This window comes from Corvus moneduloides, chromosome 9 (assembly GCF_009650955.1).
Source record: "Corvus moneduloides isolate bCorMon1 chromosome 9, bCorMon1.pri, whole genome shotgun sequence".
Lineage (NCBI taxonomy): Eukaryota > Metazoa > Chordata > Aves > Passeriformes > Corvidae > Corvus > Corvus moneduloides.
The window spans coordinates 18,481,558-18,507,643 of record NC_045484.1 but is presented as its reverse complement, the minus strand read 5'-3'; the positions used below and the strand labels follow the sequence as shown (position 1 = coordinate 18,507,643).

At 39.6% G+C, this 26,086-nt stretch overlaps 1 protein-coding gene across 2 annotated transcripts in view; it reads left to right on the top strand.

The window, feature by feature from the left end:
* Nucleotides 1–6,128: 6,128 nt before the first annotated feature.
* PRKACB (protein kinase cAMP-activated catalytic subunit beta) overlaps nucleotides 6,129–26,086 on the top strand; it is a 68,283-nt gene continuing 48,325 nt past the window's right edge. For both annotated transcript variants that reach the window (XM_032117526.1, XM_032117525.1), the window contains exon 1: nucleotides 6,129–6,432. In XM_032117526.1, the coding sequence (XP_031973417.1) occupies nucleotides 6,387–6,432 (46 nt within the window). In that variant the 5' untranslated portion in view covers nucleotides 6,129–6,386. The remainder of the gene's footprint in view (nucleotides 6,433–26,086) is intronic.

Here is a 26,086-nt window from a genome sequence, read left to right as displayed (position 1 = left end):
TGGGAGAAGCAGACTCCAGATGAGACAATTTAGAATCTGCCAAGAAACTAGTACTTGAGTAAGTGTTGGACTGGACAGTGCCTTGGAACCTTAGATATTACCAAGAGCTGAAAATACCATAAGACAAAGATATTAGAGGCAGAAAAACACACAGAGCTTGAATTCCTGAGCAAGAAATAACAACAAAAATAAAGCAGATGGAAGAAGCTGAACATTAAGCAAAAGCTTGTATTAATTTGTCTTCAAGTGCCAGGGAACCATGAACAAACTGCATGTTGCTGCCTTGGATGATTGGGTTTTTTTAGAAAAAAATGCAGCAAAAGATGGCATGTGCAGAAGAAATAATAAACATAAGAGCAAATGGGATGTATTACCTTCAGTTAGGCGTATATGTACAGCTCCCAGTATTTCTAGGAACTGTGCTGTAACTCTGAGATAAAAACAGCAGGCTGTAGAAGGATAAAGAGGTAAAATTACAGGTTTATGAAAGTGATTTTTTTTCTGTTTAAAAAATGTGCTTCTAGAAATAAATAATAAACCAGGAAAACCATCTTAGACCGTTTTCCTATTTTTAGATGGCACTACTAAAGATAATATAGCAGGCCAGCTGATTATGCATTAAGAACCTTTTTAGCTAGACTTCTTTAACCAATACAGTGATATGTGACTGTGGGACACAATTTACAGGACATACATTTGAGCAGAATACAGTGAAGCCTAGATTTAGATGTGAGACTACTAGTTCCTTGACAATCCTCACTTATTGCATGCAGAATGTGTACAAAAGCTTGCTGAACTCTTTGAACTTTCCTAGCTAGAATTAAAATGACCTTCAGTTAACCTGGCATATTTCACTTCCAGAGTTAGGCTAAACTGAGTTAAGGTCATTTTTAATTCTGAAGAAAAATAGATACTGAAGCATTTAATATAGCTTAGTCTACTTTAAATTAACAGTTGTAATTAACTTGGAGATCTCTGTAGAAAAGACCTAAAAAGATAAATTAAAAACACCACTATTTTTGTTTTTTGTTTTTAATCTTCTTAATTCTGTAGAAGGTGATTCAGAGTCTTAATATACAGTAAGAACAAACATCAGTACAATATTGATTACCTCTCAATTATGGTAAACATGCAAATAATTGTCAACTACCTATACAGTTTTTTAAAGAGCTATGCATTTTTAAATAACTTTGACTAAAGTACTACTTCTATAATCTGTGGGCGTAAACTAGAATCAAGTGTCAGACAAGTATACCATCAACTTTGTGTTTCATTCCTTCTATAGTTCATGTGCAGCAATACAAATATGTTGCTAAACTATTAAAAATACAAGAAAAAAGTGTGATTTTTTTGTTTGTTTTCCTCTACAGATAATATAAAATATCTTACAAGGAGTTTTTTCAAATGAGCTGATGGCAGCCAGATACCCAAAAAAGATCACAAAGCCAGTTACAGAGACAAGTCAGTATGAATTTTCCATAACAGTAATTAGCAATTTCTTCTGAATCACAAATTTACAGGAGTATCTTCTACAAATACAGAATGATCTGCAGAACAATTATAAGCAACTGAAAAAAGTACTGCTTGGCTGATAGCAAGAGACTACACCCACTCTGCCAAATGATTGTAGGAGATAAAGGCCAAGAACTGAGTAGCTGGACTTGCCCATTAAGGCAGTCTGTAGCTTATCTCTGAGAAAAACATGTCTATTCTGCAGGACATTGACCTCAAAACAGCACTTGTCACCTCCTGTGAAATAGTATGTAGCCACTATCCACAGAAAATTTGATCAAATGCACTCTTGTAAGGGGCAATACTGACAGCAAAGGCATAGAACCTATTCTGTTAAATTAGGCCTGAAACATCCGAAAAAAACCCCACCTTGCAACTGTATGGCTTTTGAGATGCTTATGGTGAACCATAGTTAAAAATCAATAAGGGAATATATAAACTCTTTGCTTTTATGTTTACATGGGTGTTTCGTGATTAGTGGCTCTCTTGGGAAATATTTAGGAAACATCTACTGCCAAGAAGGGTGGCAGTGGTGAAGTGTTGGCTGCTGATGTAAACTTCCTTTGGAGCTTTTTGCTTTAAGTCTACCTAGTCACACTGAAGGTAGCCCAAATTGGCCTTAATTAAGACTCCCTCCAAACTAAAATGTCCCTCAAAATTGTAACATCCATGGTGTGCCAAACACTTCTCTGAAGTTCCAGATTTCTTTTGGATTCACAATTGAAGGGCATCAGAGAACACTTTTCAGGAGATCTGGCAGAGTAAGTTCTTGGCCAAGTTTCATTGTGGATTCAGGGGCTGGCAATCTGAGATATTGTAGAAACATGATGTAAGTCCTTTCACTCTTCTCTGAGTGGGTGGGTCCTCAACTGGAATGAATTTGGTATCAGTGGATTAAGCCTTCCCTGCAGAAGGATGTAGTTTACTGCTGTCTGTATAGCTCGTACAGGGAGCAGGGGAAATTGCTGTACTCCTGCTTTCATCCTTTCCCTTAGCACATCTACATGACATAATTGATATATTCTTGGCAGGTCTGAAATTATGCTGCAGTGATGAATACTCCTGTTTCTGGGTCAGAAGCTGTAAAATTTGGAAAATATCTTCTGTATTCACAAAGAAATACATATGCTTCTTGGCACGTTAGCCACCTGCTAGAAAAGCAGCCCACACTGGCAGAACAGGGGTTAGCTGAGAGCGGGAAATGTGCCAGTAGCCTGGAACAACCCAAAAGGAAAACAAAGAGTTAAATGCCAAATATATCAGTCTGTTTAGGAGTAGAGAAGGAGGCTGCCAGGGGTATTCAAAGATGCAGGAATGTGGGATTTTGGGAAGAGCAGTCTAATTTGGTATTCAAACCCTGCAGTTTACAGGCACTGCTGCAATGGTAAGGCAGGCTGGCCACAGGAAGAGAATCCCGACTAAGGCAGGTACATATTCATAACCTGAGCACAGCCTACACCCTCGGGGTAAGGATGATCAGTACAGATGGGCTAAACCATCAATCCATATATGCCAACCCCTTGCAATGCAGGCACACCTCAAATGCAAGAGAAGAAAATGAAGACGAGTAATGATTTAAATTTAGTGACTTGTCTCAAATGTGTATTGAAAACAACTGCTGTAGTTGCTACAGAAATGCTGCTATCTCATCTAGAAATCAGAATGATTATGGAGTGAAATTGTAAGTGGCTCCAGAAGTAATTACCATATAAACAGGTGATTTCTACTAAAAGGACCCGAGAGTCATTATTCTAGCAGAAATGTATCTTTTTTGTCCTGAAATGACCCTCTCATTTTTAGTTCTAAGTCTATGTAAGGTAAAATAGGTGAGTTTCATGAGGGAAATATACATCTGATACAGAGCTTTAGGCTTTTTATCAGAGTAAAGGATTGGTCTTGCTAGGATATTCCTAATTGATAGTTCCCAACAAATACGTAAAAAAATGGATGAAAACCTGCTGAGAGTCATTGAAACAATATCATCAAATCCATACAGTTCTAAAACTGCTGAGTTGACTTTCTTGGAGTATATTTTTTAAAATCTTGTATAGATCAGCAAAACAAATGAAATTTGAACTTTTATATTGGGCCTTTAGTGAAATATTTTAACATAACCAAACAGAACATTTTTCATATTTGCATGACTCGATTTTTTAACCAATTGTGTAGAAAGAATGAAGACAAACTACTTGTACATAAGCAGTGATATGAGTCATTTCAGCATAAAAGGATTTTATATAAAAATATAGGCAACTAAAGATTAGGGCTGGAATAAGAGTTGACAGTCTGAATGCTAAGTAATTGTATCACACAACATCTATAATCATTGGTATGTTTTGGAATTAATCAATGAATATTAACTTGTTAATGTAGCATAAGACGTGTGAGTAGTGTGAATGTGAATACAAACATCCAGCCCTAACTCCTTATTTCTGTTATCTTTGCCTAGACATGTAATGCTACGACCATGGATATGGTTCATTTAATGTTTCACAGCACTGTTGAATTGTATTTGTTACATTTCTGATAAAGAAAGTGTTTGGGTAAAAATATTTATGCAAATCCATCAGTGCTGCATGTGCATTCAGAGCATGTGGTTATTTGAGAACCAGTGTCATTGCATTGCTGCACACACACACACATATATATATATGGTGCTGCACATGTATATGTAGGATTTTGCTGGAGTACATGCAATGACCAGCTGATCCTTGTCCACCAAGACCTAAAGGGCAGTAATGTCTATTGGACCTTGGTGGATCCCCATATATGCAGCCTTTGCAGCAGAATTTGCTAGCAAAGGGATGAGCTGTATCGTCAGGAATATGCTAAAGATGCTGCAGCATATCTCATTTGTTAGCGATGCCACTGCTGTCTTCTCAAGGATATCAAAATGCCTGTCAGCACCTGGATGAAAATCAGCTGACTCAGACTCAATCTGGCCAAAATGAAAATTATGATGGCTGGAGCGGGAAAACGTTTAAAACTGGGATAAGATCTTTACCTATCTGAGACAGCATCTTCAGATATTTATTTAAATACTACAGCACCTCAGAGTTCTATTTTTTGGTTGTTGTATGAGTGATCAAGATGGCAGATGACAAAAGTCTCCTTTCCCCATGCTTAACTTCTCCTCCTGGTGCAGATCTGGCCATTGCAATCTACATGCCCTTCCTTGGCAGAGTGAATTACTGGTAACTCACTGAACCTCTTTTTAAGTGTGTAAAGAATGCACAGATTCCAGCTTTGGCAAAATGAGACAGCCCTCTTCAATAATAGCAGCTTCACTGTCCCCAATGGTTTGCAGGCTATTTCCTCACTATGTCTTAAGTCTTGTTTCTGATCTTCAAAGCAGTAGAGACATGGCTTCTTCAGAGACCACTTCTTTAATCATAGAAACACAGGTACTCCCCTGAAGCAAGCAGTATCACACAGATCAGGATGATGCAAGTGAAAAGGTGAAGGAAGTTAGGAGAAAGTCCCTCAAACTGAAAAGTTCATTGATGAAACCTCAACCTACAAAACATCAAGATAATTCAGGTAAGTGTTCCCAAAACTTTGCAGCCATATAATCCAGGCAGCTTGTACAACTGTCAAGGAAGAGCACACACTGGCGAGATCTGCTCAGTGTTCCCATGCAATGTACTCCACTGCACAGGCTCAGGAAACTGGAAATTTCCTAGAAATATCTACGTTAGTGTGTATGTGTATAAAACCCTGTCTTAGAGTAAGGTAATTCAGTATCAGGCTGTGACAGCGTGTGCTTCACCAGCAGGCAGCCCACGGTGCTGGGAGAGGATTTTGATAGCCCCTGTGAAGGACGGTAGCCAGAACAATTCCAGCAGCCTTGGTGAAAGAATGCTGCCAGAAGAGGCTGGGTATCACACACATTGTCCTGGCAGAATATATAGAGTTTATGATCCATAAGATTAGCACTTCTGCTCTCCACTTTCCCCACTTTAAAGCACATAAAATAGAGCCTTTTTTTGATAAGCATTTCCTTCCAGAGCTAAAACACTCAAAGCGTTTCACATGATAAATATATAAAGAGAGCTATCATCAACTTGAAAGTCACAATACCGCTTGAAAATGTGTAGCTGTAGCTATTTATGATGGGAGGCAGCAAAAGGGGGGAGGAAAAAAAAAAATCTTTCCTGGCAGCCCGCTTACTTTCTACGGTTTTTTTCTATAGTCTGGTGAGCCGTGTAAAAACAGTCACTGAACAGGCGGCAAGTGCGAGTTTCCTCCCGTCCGCCGCCGGAGTGCAGGCCCGGGCGGGTGTCCTCGGGGATGCTCGGGGCCACGGGGCGGGCGCAGCCGCAGGGCCGCCGCCAACGCGGCCTCCCAGGGTCACCTTGGGCACAGCGGCCTCGCCCCCAATTCGGCCGCTGCCCCACGGGCGGGCCGGGCCTGCCCTGCGGCAGCGGGGGCGCTCCGGGGCCGCCGCCCGCCAGGCTGGGGATGCGGAGGCTGCCGCGACCCCGCGTGCGGCGGCCACGAGCACCCGCCGCCCCCGCACCCCCGAGCCGCTGCCTGGCGGGGGGCGCCGCCCGGGGCTCCCGCAGCCCCTGCCCCGGGCCAGCCCCCGCCCGAGGCGGCGGCAGCGGCCCGGCCGTGGTCGGCGGCGCCCCCGCGGGCGGCGCAGCGGGAGGAGGCGCCGCCCCGGCCGTCATTTCCGCCGAGTGCGGGGCGGGGGAGGGGGCAGAGCGCTCGCCTCCTCCTCCGCGGCGGCCGGAGACACAGAGACCCAGAGCGGGGCCAGGGCAGCTCCGCCGCCGCTGCCGCCGCCGCGCCCGCGGGCCGCGCCGCCCCGCCAGCCGAGCCCGGCCCGGCCCCCGCCCGGCATCCCTCCCGCCCCCCGCCCCGGCCCGGCCATGGGGAACGCAGCCACCGCCAAGAAGGGCAACGAGATCGAGAGCGGTGAGTGAGGGGGACGCGCCGCCGCCTCCGCCCGGCTCCGCTCCCGGAGGAGGGCCTGGGGCCGGGCCTGGTGCGCCCGCCCAGCGCCGCCGCCGCCGCAGGCCCCGCGGCCTCGGGCCGAGCCCCCCGCCCCTACAGGCCCGGCCGCGGCCTGCGCGGCGCCGCAGGGTGCTCGCCCGACCCCGGCCCCGCCGCGGGGCTCAGCGGACTCTGGGGAAACCAGCGGGACAAACCCGCCTGCGGCCGCCGGGCCGAGGCCGCCGCTGGGCCGCGCGTGCGGCTGTCCCGGAGCAGGTGTCCGTCCCCGGCGGAGGAGGAGCCCCCGGCGGGGCCGCGGTGTCGGCGGGCAGGTGTCGGCGCCTTCGCCAGCCTCCATCCTCGCCCCGGCCCGCTCGCTTTCCCCACCCCCGAACACACCCTGCCGGCGGGGGAGGCCGCCCGCCCGCCGCGCTCCGTCTGCGGCGGGAGGGTTTTCATCCCGCTGCGGGGAATGTAGGTCAGAAACTCCTGTGCCCGCCCGGATCGTGCAGCCCCGGTGACCCCGCGGCCTTGCCCGCGCCCCGCGGCTCAGCCACAGCCCCGCGACGTGTTTACATCGCTCGAGAGCGCGCTGGGAGAGCCCTCGATACAGCGTTGCTCTCCTGAGCCCTGGGTAAAATGGAAGACAAAAGCATTGATCTGAACTCGTCATGGCAGGGAGCTTTCTGCTGGTGTTTCTGTTCGTTTGTTTGCTTTGTTTTTGTTGTTTTGTTGTTTTTTTTTTTTTTTTCCCCCTGTAAGTATTTCATCGTAACTTTAAACAATATAGAGGCGATTGAGCTGTTGGGGAAAAAAACCCTAGACTTTTTTTTTTGTATGTTGACTTCCTTACTTCGCTTCTAGTAAAAAACTTTGGGTATGTTTGTGATGGATAAGAGTAAAGACAAGACGTAGTGAGCAGGCAGTTGTGCAAGCTCAGTGTTGTGACAACAATACCCTTTGTTACTGGAAAATCCTAGGGCATTAAAATGGAAAAGAACTTTAAACGTCGAAGTTAGGGGATTTTGTGGGTTTGGCTTTTTTGTTGGTTGGGGTTTTTTTTCAGTTTGTGTACTTTTTGTGTATTTACTATTGATGTCTGGGGTAGAACTGGGTAACCCGATTTGCATAGGCCGGGTCCTGCCTGGTTTCCCAGGGATCTGCAGTGGGTATTTCCAGCTGTGGGACCAGGGGCTCTGCTTGATCTACCTAGTTCTGGTGATTGCTTTCACCTTTCAATTTTTGTGTCTTAGCTCACTATTGTTATAGACCTCACAATCCAAATACATTGAATATTTGACCATTATTGTTTAGTGGTTTTATTTTTTAATTGAGTGCATTAATTTTGATGGGAAGTATTGTAGCCTGGTATTTTAGTATTTATCACTGTAAAGATTAGTGTGGGGAGAGGGTGGATTGTTTGAAGTTCTTCAGATGACAAAACACTGCATTTTGTACTTCATGGTAACTGTACTGCTATTAGTTTGTGCAATTAAATAACACTACAACACACAGTAGTAATGCATTCTCATATTATAAAATACAGTCATTTTTAAGTTGCAGAAGGAGTTTCTTTCAGAACCTCTCTCTCCCTTTTTTAGTGTTTAAAAATGAAGTGCTGCTAGAGCCATCAAGCTCAGATGTCTAATTACTCAGTATATTTAGCAGCAAAAAGCTCTGTAATGATACAACTCCTGTAACTAGGAGAAGAAATTGGTCATCATTGACATACTGCTGGGAAAGACCAGGATTCACTTACCATGGAAGATTGATAATATATGAATACTATATAACTAATTAATTATTAGAAACAAAGTTTGGTTTACTGTCCATGAATGTTGATTTTAATCTATTCATATGATACCTGGCAACCAAAAACTAAAGAAATATAAAATGTGTTGGAGCTATAATATTTCTGAATTATTTATTTGCGTTGTTGAACCAGTTTTCTAGTTTTGCATGTTAAGTGTCTTTAGTAGCATGTATTCCAGACTACAGGACACTGAAGTTGTTTGAAGGGGTAACAGAAGAGTATCCAGGTTTGAATTCTAAAGGTGATGTTATGCCCTTGATCCATGCATGGAGCTTATGGAATTGTGTGGATCAAGGACATGCTAAGGTCCCTGAAAGAACAATGAAGGGTAACGCAGCTTCCCCTGATAACTATACTTACTAGTTCATGAAATGTAATTTGAGACCTCTTTCACTGTCGATGGTCAGCACGGTAAATGCTGTTCACCTAATTATGGTCCTTATATCCTTCTCATTTATTGTAGCTTTCCATGTATATTCAAGTATCTTTAGTACTTGTTACTGCACTTAGGCTCTATGAAGTGGAATAAAACCACGTGTATGTGAACACCAGTAGTAGATGAGAGCAAATGTTTTGGAGTATTTCTGGGCTGAAGCTGCAGGTGAATGGAATCTGAATACTGGTGGTTTCTTAAGTTTGGTCACCAAAAGAGTGAATCGGGCTTGTGTAGCAGGGAGGGCAAGATACCTGTGTGTGTATACACAAGATGGAAAGTTTCAGTGTAGTCTGTTAGGGGTTTATTTCTATGGCCTTCTGTTCCAGCTTCTCCTAATATGCATTGGATTTTGATTTGGAGGACTAAAATTAGAAGTTGTCCTTTAGTTACAAGAAGCTTAAGGGTTCTGTACCCATTTTAAACTTTATCTGTTTTAAATGCCTTCATGATTTTCCACAGGGCACAGCAACCTACAAATTCTGAGGGCCTTTTAGAATAGTAATATAAGTATCTTTCATTTGAAATCTGGAGAGGCACAATTATCAGTTGCCATAAAAGTTACTCTATTTGATTTCTCATCCTAATATTCATTTAATTATTCTCTTCATTATTTGTTGATTTTTTTTCAGCTGCTCAATTTGCAGTAGTTGAGAACTTTTGCAACCTAGAAGTTAAAAATATCAACGTGTAGTAAGTTACATTTTTTTTTTTAAAGGCCACAGGGAATGTTCCTTAACTTGTTGCAATTAATGTAGGAAAATTTTAGCTTTATTATTATTCATTATCTTGGAATAATTTGTGAAAGTATCATGAAACATAACTACAACACATCTGAGGTTTAAAAAAGGTCACATAACTTCTTCAGCAAGTGAATCTGTTACTTTCAAAATCATTATTGATTTTATGTGAAACAGGATGTTTTAACTTTACTAGAACTACTTTCTAAACTAGACTGAATGTCAGCCCTACAAAAGTATGTAGTTTGTAGAAAGTTTTGTGTGTGTTTTACTTCAGATAACACGATAATACAGATTTTTAAAGTAATTATGATGTATGGCTCTGAATTATTTGCCCTATTAGGTATGCAAAGGAATGTCATACATGACAGCAAGAAGTTTGGCTATAAATGAAGAGTAATCCCACTTGGTGTTTTCTTTATGGTTTTTGTTGGGTTGTTTCTCCCATTGTCCATTCCCCTTTTCCCCCCAACAGTGTCAAGAGTACTTAGTTGTGATGTTGTCTGTTTCTTTGTAACCACCAAACTGGATTAGAGACCAGGTGATTAGCATACACTCTTTAGGGACTGGAAGATTTGTAAACTTTCTCTTCTTCCAGCAGATCTTGATGACATGGGCTTGGCTTCTGAGTTTTATTTGCTGGGATTCATATGGTCTTTGCTGCTTTTTCTGTGGCAGTATGTGGTAGCAAATTGCTCTTAAAATGTATTTTAAAGGGAAACAATACATGATATTCAAAGTATAATTCTGTACATGTGTCTTCTTACCTGGTAGCCAGATCTCCGGCTTTATTAATCCAGCATGATTTTACTAACTTCGGCTTCTGTGGTCTTTAAATAGCCAAGTACAGCATGTGTGATGTGTATTCTGCATGTGAGTTTTATGTTCATTCACTCCTCCTTCTCCTCAAAGCATTCCCTACAGTATCTTCAGTATGATAGAGTTCCCATTATAGTCAATTCTTTGCTTTTTGACTCCTATAATTATTCTTTAAGTAGTGCTCCTTTGAAGTGTGCTTGACAGGAGGATGCAGCCTTCTACTTTTTCTTTTTCCAGTAGATTTTAGCCTCCTCTGGGTATATTTCTTAAGAACTGAGGGGTTTTCTTCTTATTTTTCATGTGCATTCAGTGCTGGGTCATTCTGTTGTATTTTCTTGTTGAAGACCAAAAGACACCACAAGTATATTTCTTGTAAAGACTAGATGAGGCAAGGCTCTATCACTGCTGACCTTGGTTAGATTAAAATTGGTGAAGTAGAGGTGAAAAGCTCTGTATCCATTGCTATCCCAAGGTAGCTAATTCCCTGTCACTTTTCCAGAGACTCTTGTTTGAGTGGTTTTGATCAGAGTGTAGTTTTATTCAACAGAGAGTGTCTTTTCTTTTGTTCATTGTATTTAACTCTCCAATTTTGAAATGGGTAGCTTTTGGAGCCTTGTTCTTGGATTAGAGCATCATCTTAAATATGTATTGTATAAAGAGTAATTAACAATGTATATTGGAGTGGTGCTGGAATGGTCTGCAAGAATAACATCTTTAAACAATGTATGTAAAGCTTCTTTGCCACTGTGTTGGGGTTGTATCATCTATTAATCAGGTAGGTTTCAGCAATAAGAAAATAAGAAATAGTTGTAATTACTCGCTGAAGAAATATCTGAAAATTCCTCTGCTGTAATCACCAATGTAAGACTACCAGTATGCATCATGTGAAGAGAGGCACCATCTGAAAATTCTGCTTTAATTAAAAACAAAATGCTTATTCACAGCTTGGACTAGCAAAGAGAGAGGTTATCACTCATTAAAGATAGCCACTTGGTAGCATAACAAAAGGTCAGAAGGGCCTCCAAGTGATAAATTGGTTTGTATTTAGCCGTTGTGGTTAGGCCTTTATTACAGGCTCAGACTACTTTAAAGACAGAGTATTTTAAATTGCTTGGCATTCCCTTGTTGCTGGGTTTGTTTAGTGTTTGTTCATTTACCCTTATATCCACATTCATAGAACTGACAGAATCAAAAGTAGTATCTTGAATAATGCTGGGACTTCTCATATTCTTTCAAGTCACTTTATTCCTTAGCCTAATTAAGGCTTTGCTGTGCTGCAGAAATGAAGCCTCTCATTGGTACAGGGAGCAGCATGTAAGGATGCAGCAGTGCAGGTTACGGTGTGGAGTGAAGGGCTCTGCTCCACTCCACACCAGTCTGGCAGGGAGTCTTCTCCAGGTAATGGAAGTTCTTCCGGAGCCCACAGATCCCTCCTTTGGACAGAGCTCCTTTGGAAAGGCTTTTGGACGGCTTTCAGATTTTGTGTTTTGTCTGCATCCTTACTAGACATCATAAAGGACTTGTTTGTCCAGATGCTTTTTTTTTCTAAACTACAGTGGTTGATTTAATAAAGAATATTGTTTCTGCTATACAGCAGGTGAGTTCCAGATCAGATCTGAGTAGAGAGGTTTGTTTTGTATTGTTTTATTTAATCAGTGCTTCTAGCATTTAAAGCTTGCAAAGTTCTCAGTGTTAGGAACCTTGAGTCCGTGGGGATTTTCCTTATAAACTTGTGAAATTTAGGGCTAGAACTTGGTAAAAAGTCTGCCCTGCAGTGCTGCTCTCAAGCTTTGTCTTCATTTCAGGTGCAAGGTGCTATTTCGTAAGCGTTTCTTTCAGTTGCAGTTCTGCTTTTCTGTCTCCTGCCACTTGTTTTCCTGTCTGTGTGCCCTCAAGTGTGCTGGAGCAACTATTTATGAGACAACAAGGTGAACTGAATTTGAGATTGATCTAGGTTAAAAATAACCCTACAGAAAAGGGAAAGCAGAAGGGACTTTAGTTAACCTGGATTTGGCTTCCTGATCCAGTTCACTGCAGCCACACAAGCAGTTGTACCAGTGCAGGTGGGATATGGCACAGAGAAGAGAGTGAATAGCAGGCACTAAATAGGAGCTGCCTGACCTACTGCTGTTGCCAAAAGGAGAGCTGTGGTTTCAGGCTGTACTGCAAGTATTTTCCTTCCATAAGCAGTTTCTCTGCTGTGAGGTAGAAATGCTTCCTGGGAAATGGGAAAGAGAACAAAGTAGCAGTGGAGCTCTGAGGAGGTAAGTGAAGGGAGAAATATGTTGTCTTAGAGTTGCAAAACTAGAAGATAAAATCACTTTGTTTCCTTTTATTTTTTTTCCCTTCTGCTGCAATGGTTGGGAAAGGATCACACGTGTTTTATTTCTTCGTTATCCTGGTGTTCAGGAGGGCTAGTCGTAAGCTACGACCCCATTTTGTTTGTACAAACGTAACATAATTTTTTCTCTGAAACCCACGTGTTCTGTTTTGGAAAATAAGGTGAATATTGACAGACAGGAAATGAAAGTGAGTCTTGGTTTGTGAAGCAAGAGAACTGGAATACAGCAGTTTAGAGGGTATGCTATGCACGGAGCTAAAGGGAGACGCTGCCCTGCCTGTGGTGTTGGGATCAGCAGCAGTAAACAAGAGTCTCTTCAGGGCTTCTTTGAGCCTCTCTTTGCCATCTCCCTTGCTGTTTCTTCCGCATCTCAGCAGAATCGCGTCTGCTAAGAGTAAGGTTTCACAAAACAGCTGAGCCCATCTGGTGACTTGCACTGTTGAGAAATCAGGTTTTATTCCTAGAGCCTTCATGGGTCACAATTAAAGTGTTTCTCCAATCCACTGTTAAGGTCTTTTGCATAGGCAGAAAACAATGTGGGTTTTATCTCTTTGGGTTATCCATAATTATTTTTGCACACCAAATCAATTCACTGAGGTGTCAGATGGCAAGAGACAGATTCAAAGGAAGCGCTGAAAGCACCATTGGCAATGAAATCATCAGGTGGCAAGAAAAAGGAGTCTATTTTTTTAGCATTGAGCTCTTTAAGACCTTACCCTGCTTAGTACTTGAAAAAATTACTACTCTAAACTACCACTTTATCATCTGCATTTGTTCATATAATGAATTAATTCAAGACTTCAAGTTTTTGGTGGGAGACGTTAGCACCTAGCAGTTAGACATCTAGAGCTATATATGAAGATAGAGAAAAATAGAGCAAAAACATTCTTTGTTTTCATCCCTACACTTGCCATATGGGTCTTTAAGATAATAGTATTTTAGAAGAGGGGTGTTTTTTTTCTTTTTAAGTTTTTCATTTTGTATTTATGTGGTCCTTTTTGTTTGGGTTTGGTGTTTTTTTTTTTTTTAATTTGATATTCAAACTAAGAAATGTAACAAAGTTTTCATTTCTGCCATTAAAATGCTCTCTGCTTTTCCCTGCCCAGAAAGAAAAGGTGTTTGCTGGCTTCTGATAGAATGAGTTCTGGTACATATTCCTTGTTATACATATAGTAAGGGTTAGGCTAACTTCTTAACACTGTGCTATGCAGCAAAGGTGTGGAAACACCTTGGTGTTTGTTTTGTGTGGGTTTTTAAAGCCACAAATTTTGTGACTTTAGAATAAGCAACCAGTTTCTCTACATTGGGATGTCATCTATCTGTAGTTCTGAGCAATAATTTTGAAGGTTTTAGAAATACTTTTCAGTAAATCAGGGAGGCATATTAATATGCTCTGCATGTAAGAGCTATATGAGTGTCCAGATTCTGAGAAAGCAAAAATCTTTTCTATAATACAGCTGATCTCCACCAGAGAAAGCCTCATGAGCATTTTGAGCCAAGTTCTCCCCTTAGGAAGGGCAGAGAGGCACGGTTCTACTTGCACTGACCCTTTTCTCTAGAGAGACACAGTAGTTCTGTGATACCTTGCTACTTTTGTGTTAGTCTATCTTACCTGTGATGTTAAAACTAGAGACATAGGAAATCCTCCTTTAAAATGTTGCTAGGTGAATGAATATCTAAACTGTTTGGTGATTTGTAAATGTAGTTGTTAGTTTGTTATTCCTCTACCTCTTGTTAACTTGTATCCTTTTGCTAAAATACTGTAATATTTAAACAGAGGATGTCAGGAACTTTTTGTTTCTTCTATTTCATTCTGGTTAAGCTGCTTCCAGGAAGTATGTACTCATTAACATACTGCACTTGCTGCTAGCACTTGTCTGTAAACCCAAAGACATCCACAGCTGCCATGTGGCTCAAGAAATTAAAACAAAGGAAAGTGCATTTTTGGCAAGAAGATGGAAACTTGAAAGATAGAAAAGACTGTTACTTTGCCTGTGCCTAGGATCAGTTTGCTTTTCCCTCTCACAAACAGACATAATTAAGGGTGTATGTACTCTGCTGCTTCAGCAGTTGCATTGTTACAGTAATTAAGGTTAGTTTTGATTACTATAACATTAGGCTGTTTGAAATTCTTTGTCTTGTAGCAAGTAGCAGTAACAGTTTTATTGTGTATGTATATTCTGATTGTTAAGCATATGATAATCTAGCCTTACTTTGCACAGGGTGAAAATGTGATTTAACTGCACCAAAGTCTGTCATTAAGATAAAGTTTTTAATGCAATTTCCCTGTATTCAAGCATTTTACTAACTGATCCATGGATTAATGGGGAGGATGGAGTTTTGGTCAGGATTTCTCATTGAAAAACAGGGTAGGTGGTAAGAGAGTGAGAGGAAAAGCATTACATAGCTTAAATCATGCCAAGCCCATTGGAAAGATCACGGTATTTCCCTCTAGCAGGTACAATGAAAGGAGGTATGTTTTCATTGACTTTCATTTTCATTGACTTGATTTTATATTGGGCAGTTTTGAAAAATTCAATGCCAAAATTGTATGTTTGCTCCTTGTGAAAACTTGTGTAGTGAGAAGCACACCCTGCAAATATCAGCACTGGTGCTTTGGGAACTATGGGTTAAGCATTCTAAAGCAGTAGACTGCAACAGTGCATCCTGTATTGAAGCTGGATTCTCTCCATTGGCTGAAAAATCTACATTTGTAGTGGTACATGTTTATGTGAACAGAGAGAAATGAGGTGCTAGATCTTTTAGCTTAATTCAATGGCCTATATGAATATCAAATTGCAAAGCAAGCAAGTTTTGAAATTTGTTTATGTGTACAGCGACTTCATGGGATGTGGAATTGCCTGGGAGCTTGAGGGAGTGTAGTGCTTTGTAGTGGTTCATAGGGTGTTTCCTGGTCCTTTTGCAAATTAGCAGGTTTTTTTTCCTTTGGATTTCTTGAGGGTGAATGATCAGATGCAAAACTGACGCTAAACATCATTAGCCTCAGTTTTTCACACAGATTGCACTAATACTGAAGAAAGTTCTGTTTCTATCTAAATTTGTTCTATTGTTATGACATGCTTTCTGCCAAAACAGTTGCTCTTTTGATACTACCTACTTCATCATCCAACTGTTCATTTAATATTCAAATGCAGAATTTATTTCATTTGCATATTAGCTTAGGTTTTTAATATTGAACTCCAAGGTAGGACATTCTTGAACTTTAAATGAATGTGTTCAGAGTTTGGGGTTTTTAATTTCAATTAACAATTCTCATTGTTAAGCAATACTTACTACCATGTGTTGGTGATGAGCATCAAATACCTTGCACCTCATGTGAACACTCAGGAGAAGGTTGGCAAGGATGGAATGATGTCCATGTGAAGAATTATTATGTAATTGCTATGTAAGTGACATCTCTTATCTAGAATAGCTAGAGGGCATGATCTGTAAAACTGTGGCGTGGGGAGTGAGGAATGTCCTACACTTGTTTTTTTCTTGCTTTTTTTCAGTAACTGCTTTGAGTCATTGTTTCTGTTGGCTTTTTTCTTTGGAACAGATATCAATTTATTCCTAATAAAACATGAGAGCCCTCCTTGAGAATGAGAAACTACAGAAAATGAGGATGGAGAAAAACAGGCAACATGAGGTAAAAAAAGGAATGTGGGTTGAGACATGTAAAAACAGGGAGCCAAAGGGAGCTCTAAGCAGAGTATGGTTTGGGTCTTGCCCACATACTCCCATCCCAGAAAAGGGAGCTGATGAATGCTGGCCAGAGATGCTCTGCCTGAGGAGGTCAAAGAAAATACCACATGTCAGGACATCCTGAAAAGCTTCTTCTACCAGCTTGCAGCTTGGTCAGAACAGTAGAGTCTCTGATGAAGAGATCCTGCATCATGTGGAGCCTTAGAGGGGAAATGTATAAATGTAAAAGTGAACTAAGAGCATCTTAAAAGGATGTTCTGGAGAAGCTGAAGTAGAGGTTGTCATTAATCCCGCTTGGGCCATGGCATACATGTGTTCCACCTTATCCCAGAGGGAGCTAACTCTCAGAATCCCTGGCAGAGCATTATGGATGCGCTCATGTCTTTAATGTATTTTTCCTGGCTGGGCTCTGGATTTAGCCCAAAGTACAAGCTGATCCACCTGCCATCGTGCTTCTCTTGATCGTAGGAGATCCCATCCTCTGCTGTCTAGGCAGGGCAAATGGTGAAAAAGTGAAGTATGAGGGCATAATGGAATTTTCCAAGATGAGGTGTGAAGATGAACAGGATGCCATGAAGCCTACTGAAATATTGCATGGGGAAGACATGTATTTCACGTGACAACAATCTTCTACTGGTGTTACTTTTGCCTCAGTCTTATAGTTGAGTTCAGCTCTTGCTACAGAGGTGGCAGAGAGGATACTGACTACCTTCATGCCAGACGCCCAAAGCTGCATTCCGTGGTTTTGTTCTGCCACAGGTGCCAGGTGTACTTGGCACATTGTATAGTTTCAGCCAGTTCTTGTGGGGGTTTTGGGATTCTTGTTTTGGTCTGGTTTTTTTATGGATAGTGTCTCTTTAGAGGCTTGCTACTTTCAGGAGCTAAAAGGGTATTATGAAATTCTTCATTTCAGAAGAGTTGGGATTTTGTGGTGGTGGTGGTTTTTGGGTTTTGTGTTTTCTGTTTTTAAGCAGATACTTGGAGCTATGCCATTTATTAAAGAAAAATGTTTGCTAAGTAATTGACTGGAGAAATATAGAATATAATTTGGCCAAATAACTGTTGTGCTTTTCAACTATAAGACAGTGTTGTATGATGATTTGGTTGAATTTTCAAACCAGTTATAGGCCCCATCACTCATTGCTGTTTCTTAAGAGTGGTTTTCTCAGGACCTCTTTTAGAAGCAATTTTATAGTGTCTATTGGGCAAGAGTTTTCAGAGTAGAACCTGATTTTTGCTGGTATGATATTTTTGAAAAAACCCAAAACATGGTTGTACTGTCTCCAGCTTGAGTTTTGAGGCTATAATTACGAAACGTTCTTCAACTTGCTGCTTATGGAGTACTTACGTGACCAATTTTCTTTGCAGTAAAGCTGACTTGAAAAATGCCTGCCCTTACCACCCCTGCTGCTCTGCTCATAGCTACAATTCACTGCCCTTCCTGTGCTGATACAGCTGTTCAAGGACTGCTCTGTCTCACCACAATGGTTAAGACCCTTGCTCCCACCGGGCTCTGCTGTTTTTACCCTTTATTTCATGGACCTATCTTAAAACAGTGCCCCACCTTTTGTTGGGCTGATACAAAGGAGGGCTGCAAAACAAGGGTGAAATGGTATTGCAAGTGGCTTTTGCACTGAAGAAACACACATTTCACTGAAGGGAAGAAGAAAATGCTACTGTTGCATGGTGTTGATCTCACCTTTTGGATACGTTAACATGAGATGGTTTTTAGTTTGAGGGGCTCTTTGGAGCCTTATCTTCATCCAGAGATGCTACTGACTGACTTTGTAGTGACATGCATCACTATGCCACTCTCAAGTACTATCAGCAAGAGTTGTCCCATTTTTTGCTTACAACTGAGACTAAAATAGTGTTTGTATCATTTTAGTTCTGTTAAATGTGATTATCCTCATGGTTGTCAGACCATAATTTATTTTGACAAAGTTATCAAAAAGATCACCAGCCTTCCTCTTCATATCTTTAATTGCTCCAGAATGTTCTCAAGTATTTGTTAGGACAAATAAAACTGGAAGATGACTAATACATACATACTCCTTTTAGATACAGCATGTGAGTAGGGAGTAACAGGAGGGAGAAGAGACATGCAGAGCTGTGCATCAGCACAATGAGAGATGCAAAAGAATCCAATACCAGAGTTAGCTTAAATGGTATGATAAAGCTAGAGATGTAAGCATTGCAAATTTAGTATGATCTTTGGCAAGAAAAGTTCAGGCATCTCTTGCATTTATCTTTTCTGCAGTTGAACTGAATTTTCCGCTTAATGATAAATATTTTCTGCAGGATGTATTTTTCATTTAAAATAAAAATAAAGTTCATAGCCTTACTGTCCCTTCTTTCAAAAATAACTTGTGATAGTTCTGCCTTTCTTTGTGTGAAAATAATTCCAAACAGAAAATAGTAGTTGGCTGGTTTTCCACAGTTCTATTCACAACACTATAATTTTCTCCACCAACTAAATTGACTCATTCATTTCCACTAATACATACAAACTTACTTGTTCTACTGGCAGTCCTGCTGTTAAGAGAACTAGCCCAAGACACAGTGGCTGAGAAAACAGAGCAGTAGGTGTTCAGTATGGAAAGCATGAAAGTGCAATCCTTTCGCATGCAGCCCCTTTGGACTTGGACACAAATTTTTCACCAGGAGAGCTACCAGCCACTGGAATAATCTCCCCAGGGAGGTGGTGGACTCCCCAACAGTAGGATACTTAAAGTTCAGCTGGACAGGGTGCTGGGCCATCTTGTCTAAGGTGTGCTTTTGTCAAGAAAGGTTGGACCAGGTGAGCTTGAGGTCACTTCCAACCTGGTATTGTATGATTCTCTGACATGTTACAGAGAAGCTGAGTAGCAGAGCAAGTCTCTTGAGCTTGAGATTGTTTGTTTGATACCTGTGCAGCACTAGAGAGGAGTTTAGAGAAAGTGACTGTGAGCTGGGAAGGAGACAATAGATAGGTAGAGTTTTAAGAATTAAAACCAGGGTGAGATTTTTGATTCTTCTCATGGTGTGAACACAGTCAGATAGTCTTAAGAAGGCAAGAGTTATATGAAAAACAGTTTTGATTTTTTGTTGAATGTATGTTTAATAATGAAAAGGAGACATTTAGTAAATTTGGGGAAAATGTATGCTTCAGTTGCAAAAGATGGAATATATTCAGTGTATGTGTGTAAGCCACAATATTGGCAATTTTCTTTGTCAAAATAATAGTAAATACTGAAGAAGGAAGGTGCAAGGAAATTAAGAAATAGTATTATTAGTCCCTATTAAGTATTTCCTAATAATACAGGTATCAACAATAGCATTGTAGCATGGAGAGTATTTCTTTCCCCTTCCAAAACATGGAAGTACAGTAGTGTTATGTGTTTAAAAAAAAAAATAAAGAAAGAATTGTTGACATGTCTCTTGATGTTACTCCTTTTTGGGACCCTTATTTCCCTGCTGATAAGAGCCCAATTGCCCTTTGTTGCACTCCCAGAATATGATGAAACACTAGATCTCTCTATTTGTGATTGCATCAAGAACTATTCAATGAAAGGTAGCATTAAATTTTTTCTGGTGTTTCATCACATGGCAGAGTGTATTCTCTCATGAAAGATTAAACTGCAAGTGCTGCTGACATCTGTTATTGTTTGGGAAGTTCTCATTTCTTTGTGAAGGTGGAGGAGGGTTATCTGAATCAGAATTACTTGCCTGCTGCAGTGTCAACTTTGCAGTATCCTCTGAAACAATACCAACCACAATAAAACCAGTATTTCATTTTTATAGATACCTGTACTTACTAGGGTGGTTTTGTTGTCCAAACACAGAGTAATTGTCACAGCACTGGATAATTTAGAACTGAACTTACAGGACTGCAATGTGAAGTACCAAAATACTGTGCTTAGAATCAGATATCATTGCTGTTTAAAGAGTACTTCCAGCTAATCATTCTGTTCAAGTACTTCTTCACTGGTGATAGTATTTAAGAAGGGATGGCAAAATTAGAACAGTTTTGAAAGATGACCTACAAGCAGATATAAATCTGGTCCTTGAAATTTTTACAATTTAAGAAGGCAAAAGTGTAGTCCTAACAGTAGCTTAACATTTATCACTGCTTTATACTTAAGTATTCGTAGTGTGTGTATTGATGGAGTTCATTTAACTGAAGGAAAAACTCTGAACAAAGGCAAGAAGAAATTTTCCTACCACCACCTCTTAATGATTTTTCATGTTGGAAAGAGGCCTGTTTCAAGAGAAGGTCTTTTAATATGTCATGAGGGACTTTTTAAGCAAATGTGTTTGATTCATTTATGTAAAAGGAAATAAAGTGTATTTGAAGTATTTATCCTCTTAGAGAATTTTTAATTTTTTCATCTGAATCTCAGAATGTGTGGGTCATACTGCTATTCCAAACAGCAGTCATTTTGATCTGAAGATAATGATATATATGTAAGCTCTCTGTAAATAGGCCATCAATCATTTGTAGTCTATGGTGGTGGTGTGGTAGTTAAATTTTGAATTTGGATGTCTGGTTAAGCATAGAAAAATTTGGATATTTATGTTGAAAGTTGAATTTTTTTTAATTATGTCATTAATAGGTAAGGGATCTGCTTTTCTTTTGTTATTCTATTGGCACATACTAGCATGGTGCAATTAACATTTTTTCTTAACTCATGAATTTTTTAACCTCTTAACAAAAGCATTTTTAAGAAGACTTTCAGAAACTTAAAATCTTTTCAAAGTGAAATCTTATATTCTGGTCCTCTGTTAGACAATGCAAGTATGGCATTTTCATTAATTCAAGCTACATTTTCTTGGTGATTTATTAACGAAGAGAATCTAGCTTAGGAACAAATTAATTTATGAGGATCAAGTCAGTTTGTCTAAATTCAGTGTTTCTATTTTAGTACATGTAACAACAAAAGATGTGTCTTCTTCACTGTATTTTCTTTACATTCTTTGCATTTAATGATTTTAATGATAAACACTATTAGGATTCTCACTAAAAGAAAATACTTTCTTGCCAAGAAGTGTTTATACACCATGTGTCTGTCTTCTGTTTTGGTTTTTGTCTTCTAAAGTCTGGTATAGAAAGTACTGTGGGCTAGCCAGTTTGTCATTCTTAAGGAACTTTACCCCTCAAATCCTGCGCCTGTTCAGGTAATATTTAAAAAAGAGAAGGGATGTGTACATCTTGTTGAAACAAGGTATCATGGGATGTTTTTTAACACCTTTTTTTTCAAGAAGGTATTTTTATCTCATATTACAGTATAATAGTGCTGGTTTAAATAGTAAACAGTGATGGCTATTGCAAACTAAAAACTATGCATTTAAATTTTTTTAACTACTAGATATTAGTTAAAATTTGTTTTGCTTAGAAGTAAAGGTTACATTATTTCAGTGTGGTTTTCAGTATCTGACTTCACTTGGTAAGAGTAGGATTATGCAAATACTTCTTATGCTGTCCGTTCTTACTATCATATTTGTGACATTATGGGCTGGGTAGATTTCTAGTGAAAATGAAGGCTGGAAATGCAACTTTCCTTTTCTTGGTAAATAAACTAAAAAGTCCACAAAACTCAAACCAGTCGAATTGATGTTTTCAAATTAAAAAAACAGGCAGCTCACTGGTGAAATATTTCAGGAGGGAGAACTTGTGTACTTGAATATCATTTGGGAAAGATGAGTGTGTGTTGTTTCTGAGGGGAGTCAAAAACACAGCAAGAAAGACCCAGACAGAGTTTGAGCAAACAGTGGAAGATGGCCTCTGAAAAACACAGCAAGGCACTTTTTGACTGAGCATGGCTAAAGAAGCCTTATTATGGACTTCTCATGTTCATTTCTTTGTAGAGGTAGAATTTTATACATTCTTTGTAAAGACCCAGGATTGAATCAAGATAATCTGCAGAGAGCAGCATTTCACCTATTTCTGTTCAATGATGGAAACAGGTAACTTGCTCAGGTCAAGTAGGTAGCAGCGTGCATTTGTGTGTGGAGCATGGTTGTTTTTTTCTTGACTGGCAGACCTGTAATGTTCTGTCCCAAAGGTTCTTTTGCTGTATCACCTAGTTCCTTGCCTTCATTTTATGGTTTAGTGTTTCTGTCAACAGGCCGAGATGTACCTTTTCAGGTGATACATAATTTTCCTTTCCTGGGCAGTTAAAAATCAGTATATGCTTTCTCTATAGAAACAGCTTCTCAGAGTTTGTGATCGCACACCACCAGACATAAAGCGTGCCACTTTATTTTGCAAAATATACGATGGTCTCTTGCTGCTAAGAAAGTTTGTGATTCTTATGTAAATTTACAAGCTTTAAAAAAACTCTGGTGCAACTATTCCAGTTCTGTCAGGCCTCTCTTGTCCATAATAAACAGTCATCTTAAAATGAACTTTTATGGTTATATAGCTCTGATAACAATTGAAGGATTCCTTGCTCGAGCAAATTAAAATCAGTCTCATGATGGGGAGGGGAAGGATTTTATTAAGGAATTGAAATTATTTCCCTCATTCCTATAGATACTTCTTATGATTCCTCTTGAACTTCTTTCAGATGTAATTAGCATACGCACAACAGCCCCTCTCTGTTTTTTCATTACACCTTTTTTCCAAGCTGTCTTTCCATGTAGATCTGTTTTGGACAGATTAGTTTGGTCTCCATTGTGGTTTTGTTCATATTGGAGTTTTTACAGTAGTACACACATTCCTTTAAACTACTTTCTACTGAAGTTCTATATGAAAGTTAGTTGATTTGTTACCAAAAGTTTAGCAGTGCAGCAGGTAGAGAATAAAATAAAGCCTTATTTTGCTCCCTGCTTGTTTTCTTCCTGTTCTAATAGCTTTTATTTCTTCTTTGTGAAATAGGCACCCAAATACCATTTCATCATTGTGGGGATAAAAAAGCAGCAGTACCTACTTAAACCTATGGTTTAAGTAACTTGTCACAGATAGTGTCTGCTCTTCAATGATGGTATTCAATAGCCTGTGGCAGCAACTTGTCCTGATGCTGCTGAAGGCTACTCCATCCTGCTTCCAGAGTTCTGTAGATCTTTCCGTCTTACACAAAGGAGCTCAACCAATACATTTCCTTCACTGCCTAATCCTGAATGAGTGCCAGGATAGTTCCATACATTGTTCTGCAGGAAGTACCAGTCTGGGGAAAAACGAATACATGACCGTATCTGTTGTTACAAAAAACATGTAAACAAGGGCCATGCAGATGTTATTAAAAGAATGCTAATTCTGACTTTTTTAATGCCTTTGAATGCAAAAATTTGAAATACAAAAATAATGTCTTAAAAACATAGTTTTCTGTTTGAATTAAGGTATGTAGACAATTAATTGTTTATACAGTTTGATTTGTAAATGTCTTCCTATGAAAAGGCAGTAAACTTTACTAGCCAGTTATTATCTTTACTCATAAATATTCATTATCAGTATGACAATAGTGGTTTAGTTGACTTTATCCAGTGTCACTTGAAATCCTGGTTATTATTTTTAGAATGTACAAAAAAGCTAAGAGGTAATACAGTAGGTTTTTCAGTGACATAGTTTTTAGCATGCGTATTTTTATGTTCGAGGAATTTATTAAAAATTTTAGGAAGACATCAATTTGCATAAATATGTCAAGTTTAAGAAAGACAATTTGGGATCATAAGAAGGGAATAGGTACTGGTGAGAAGCCTTTGCTCTCTGGAACTCTTAGGGACTTCTTTTTTCTAAGCTCAGAAGTACTCCTAAACACTTCCTTAGAAGCCCACCCATCAGTGTTTTGTAAGAATAACAGAAATGTGTCATGCTCTGGTATCACAGTATGAAAATTGTTTGTAGATGCTATTCGGCTCTTATCCGAGGTCAAACTGCAGTATTTGTTGACCTTCCTACTTAGGCTTGATGCGCTGAAAATCTGGGCTGTTAAACTTGGGAGTCATATGATTGTCTAAATCCTTACTTCTCATTCACGATGTTCCAGAAAAACAAGGCAGAGGCAATGCAATCAGGCTTAACAGTCCTATTGCTTTTAACCATTTCTGAATTTCTGTTAGGGAAAGTGTAGCTTTCGAGAAAATAGTTAGCTAATTAAATTAATTTAAAGTTAGTTGGCACTATTTAGCACCTTTCATCTGTAAACTGGCAAGTAACTGCAGATATTTATTAAACAATTAACTCATTAGAAGACCTAGGCACACAGCAGTACAGTGAAGTGACTTCTTATAATTACTATAGGCTTATAGTAACGCTTCTAGTAACTTAAAATAATGCGTATCTTCATTTTTTGCCAGTTATACATTTAAATTGGCAGTCTGTTACAGAGAGAAAACTATACCTTATTTTATGGCAATTAGTATATCAATTTACTTCACATTCTCAAAGTGCTTATTAATTTTAGCTCAAAATAGATCAAATGTACCACATGTGACTGCTGTATCATAATACTACATATCTATTTTTAAACCTAAATGGACTCTGGGAAAGCACTTTGCAAACTTTTGGCTTCTATTGCAGAGCAGGTTTCCCATATGTTCCTGGGTAAAGTGCCTCCTAATGGGGTCCTGGAGTATCCATTGGTCTTTCTGGCCATGTTTCAAGCTTTTATGTTTTTTAATTAAAAAACCCTGAAATAAAGTCAGGTGAATTGTGTAAATTCTTTTTCAAAATGAGCGAGCTGGGGAAACTTCATCTTCTTCATTTCAGTCCTGAAAATGTTCAGATGCTGCAAAGGAAAATGAAATTTATGCTGGACATCATGAGCTCAGAATCATAGTAATGGTATTTTGTTTTGAAAATGCTTTCTGTGTGAACTTACATTTAACACCAAAGAAAAAATTACTGTTTCCCTGTGTGTAAGTTACAAGCTTTTCAAAACTTAGTGTCTGTTTTTAAAAATACACCAGCTCTTGGAAAGCAAACAGTCTTTACCTTTCTCACTCTGCAGTCATGGAGTCATGGCTCAAAAGTTATGTTTAAGTTAATATGTATTTTGTAATGGCCAATTGGGATCTCTTTATCCCCACTGCATGTGGTCCAAGTTAAATGTTAGGACTTTTCTATCAGAATCTCACCTCACCAAATTATCAGTCATGAAAATGGATAAAGTAAGAGAGAGTCACCAAGGCAGTAAGGAATTTTAGTCATTTCTAGGTTGAAAGCAGCTGTAGAATACAACAGATAAGTCTATGGGAGAGCAGGTGAAATGTTACTAAACTGGGTGGTTCCGTGACTCTGTCAGAGCAGGCAGTGCTGTTGTACACCGATTGTAGTTGGGCTTTTGAGCATAAATGTGTGTAATAGCTGCTTGTAGTAATTCAGTCTGAGGGTTACAAAGACAAAAATACCAATGACAAGCAGCACCATAGATGCCAGTATTTAACAACACATTGTAAAGGAATATTAATTATTTTTGCAGTCTGAGCTGTATCATAATTTGGGATCCAAAGAAGTAGTGTTAAGTGGCAAACACTGACAAATGCAATCTACAATAGACTTTAGATGTTTTCATTGCTTAGCCTGTGAGCTAAGGAGCAGAAGTGCTCTGTAGGCTTTCTGAAGTTGCTTTTCATGCTGCAGTCTTGGCTCTGGCTGAAGAGATAGCACCCCAAGGTCATATATTTGTTTTTTATTTCATATGAAGACATCAACATATTAATGATGCTGCAGCCACTAAGTTTTACAGCTTAATGTCTTAATCAGCATCTGTAGCAGCATCAGATAAAAATGAAGGATAGCAAAACAAGATCTAGCAAATGTTAGCATTTGAGGAGTTCATTTTCTCAGCATGCCCAAAGTGTAT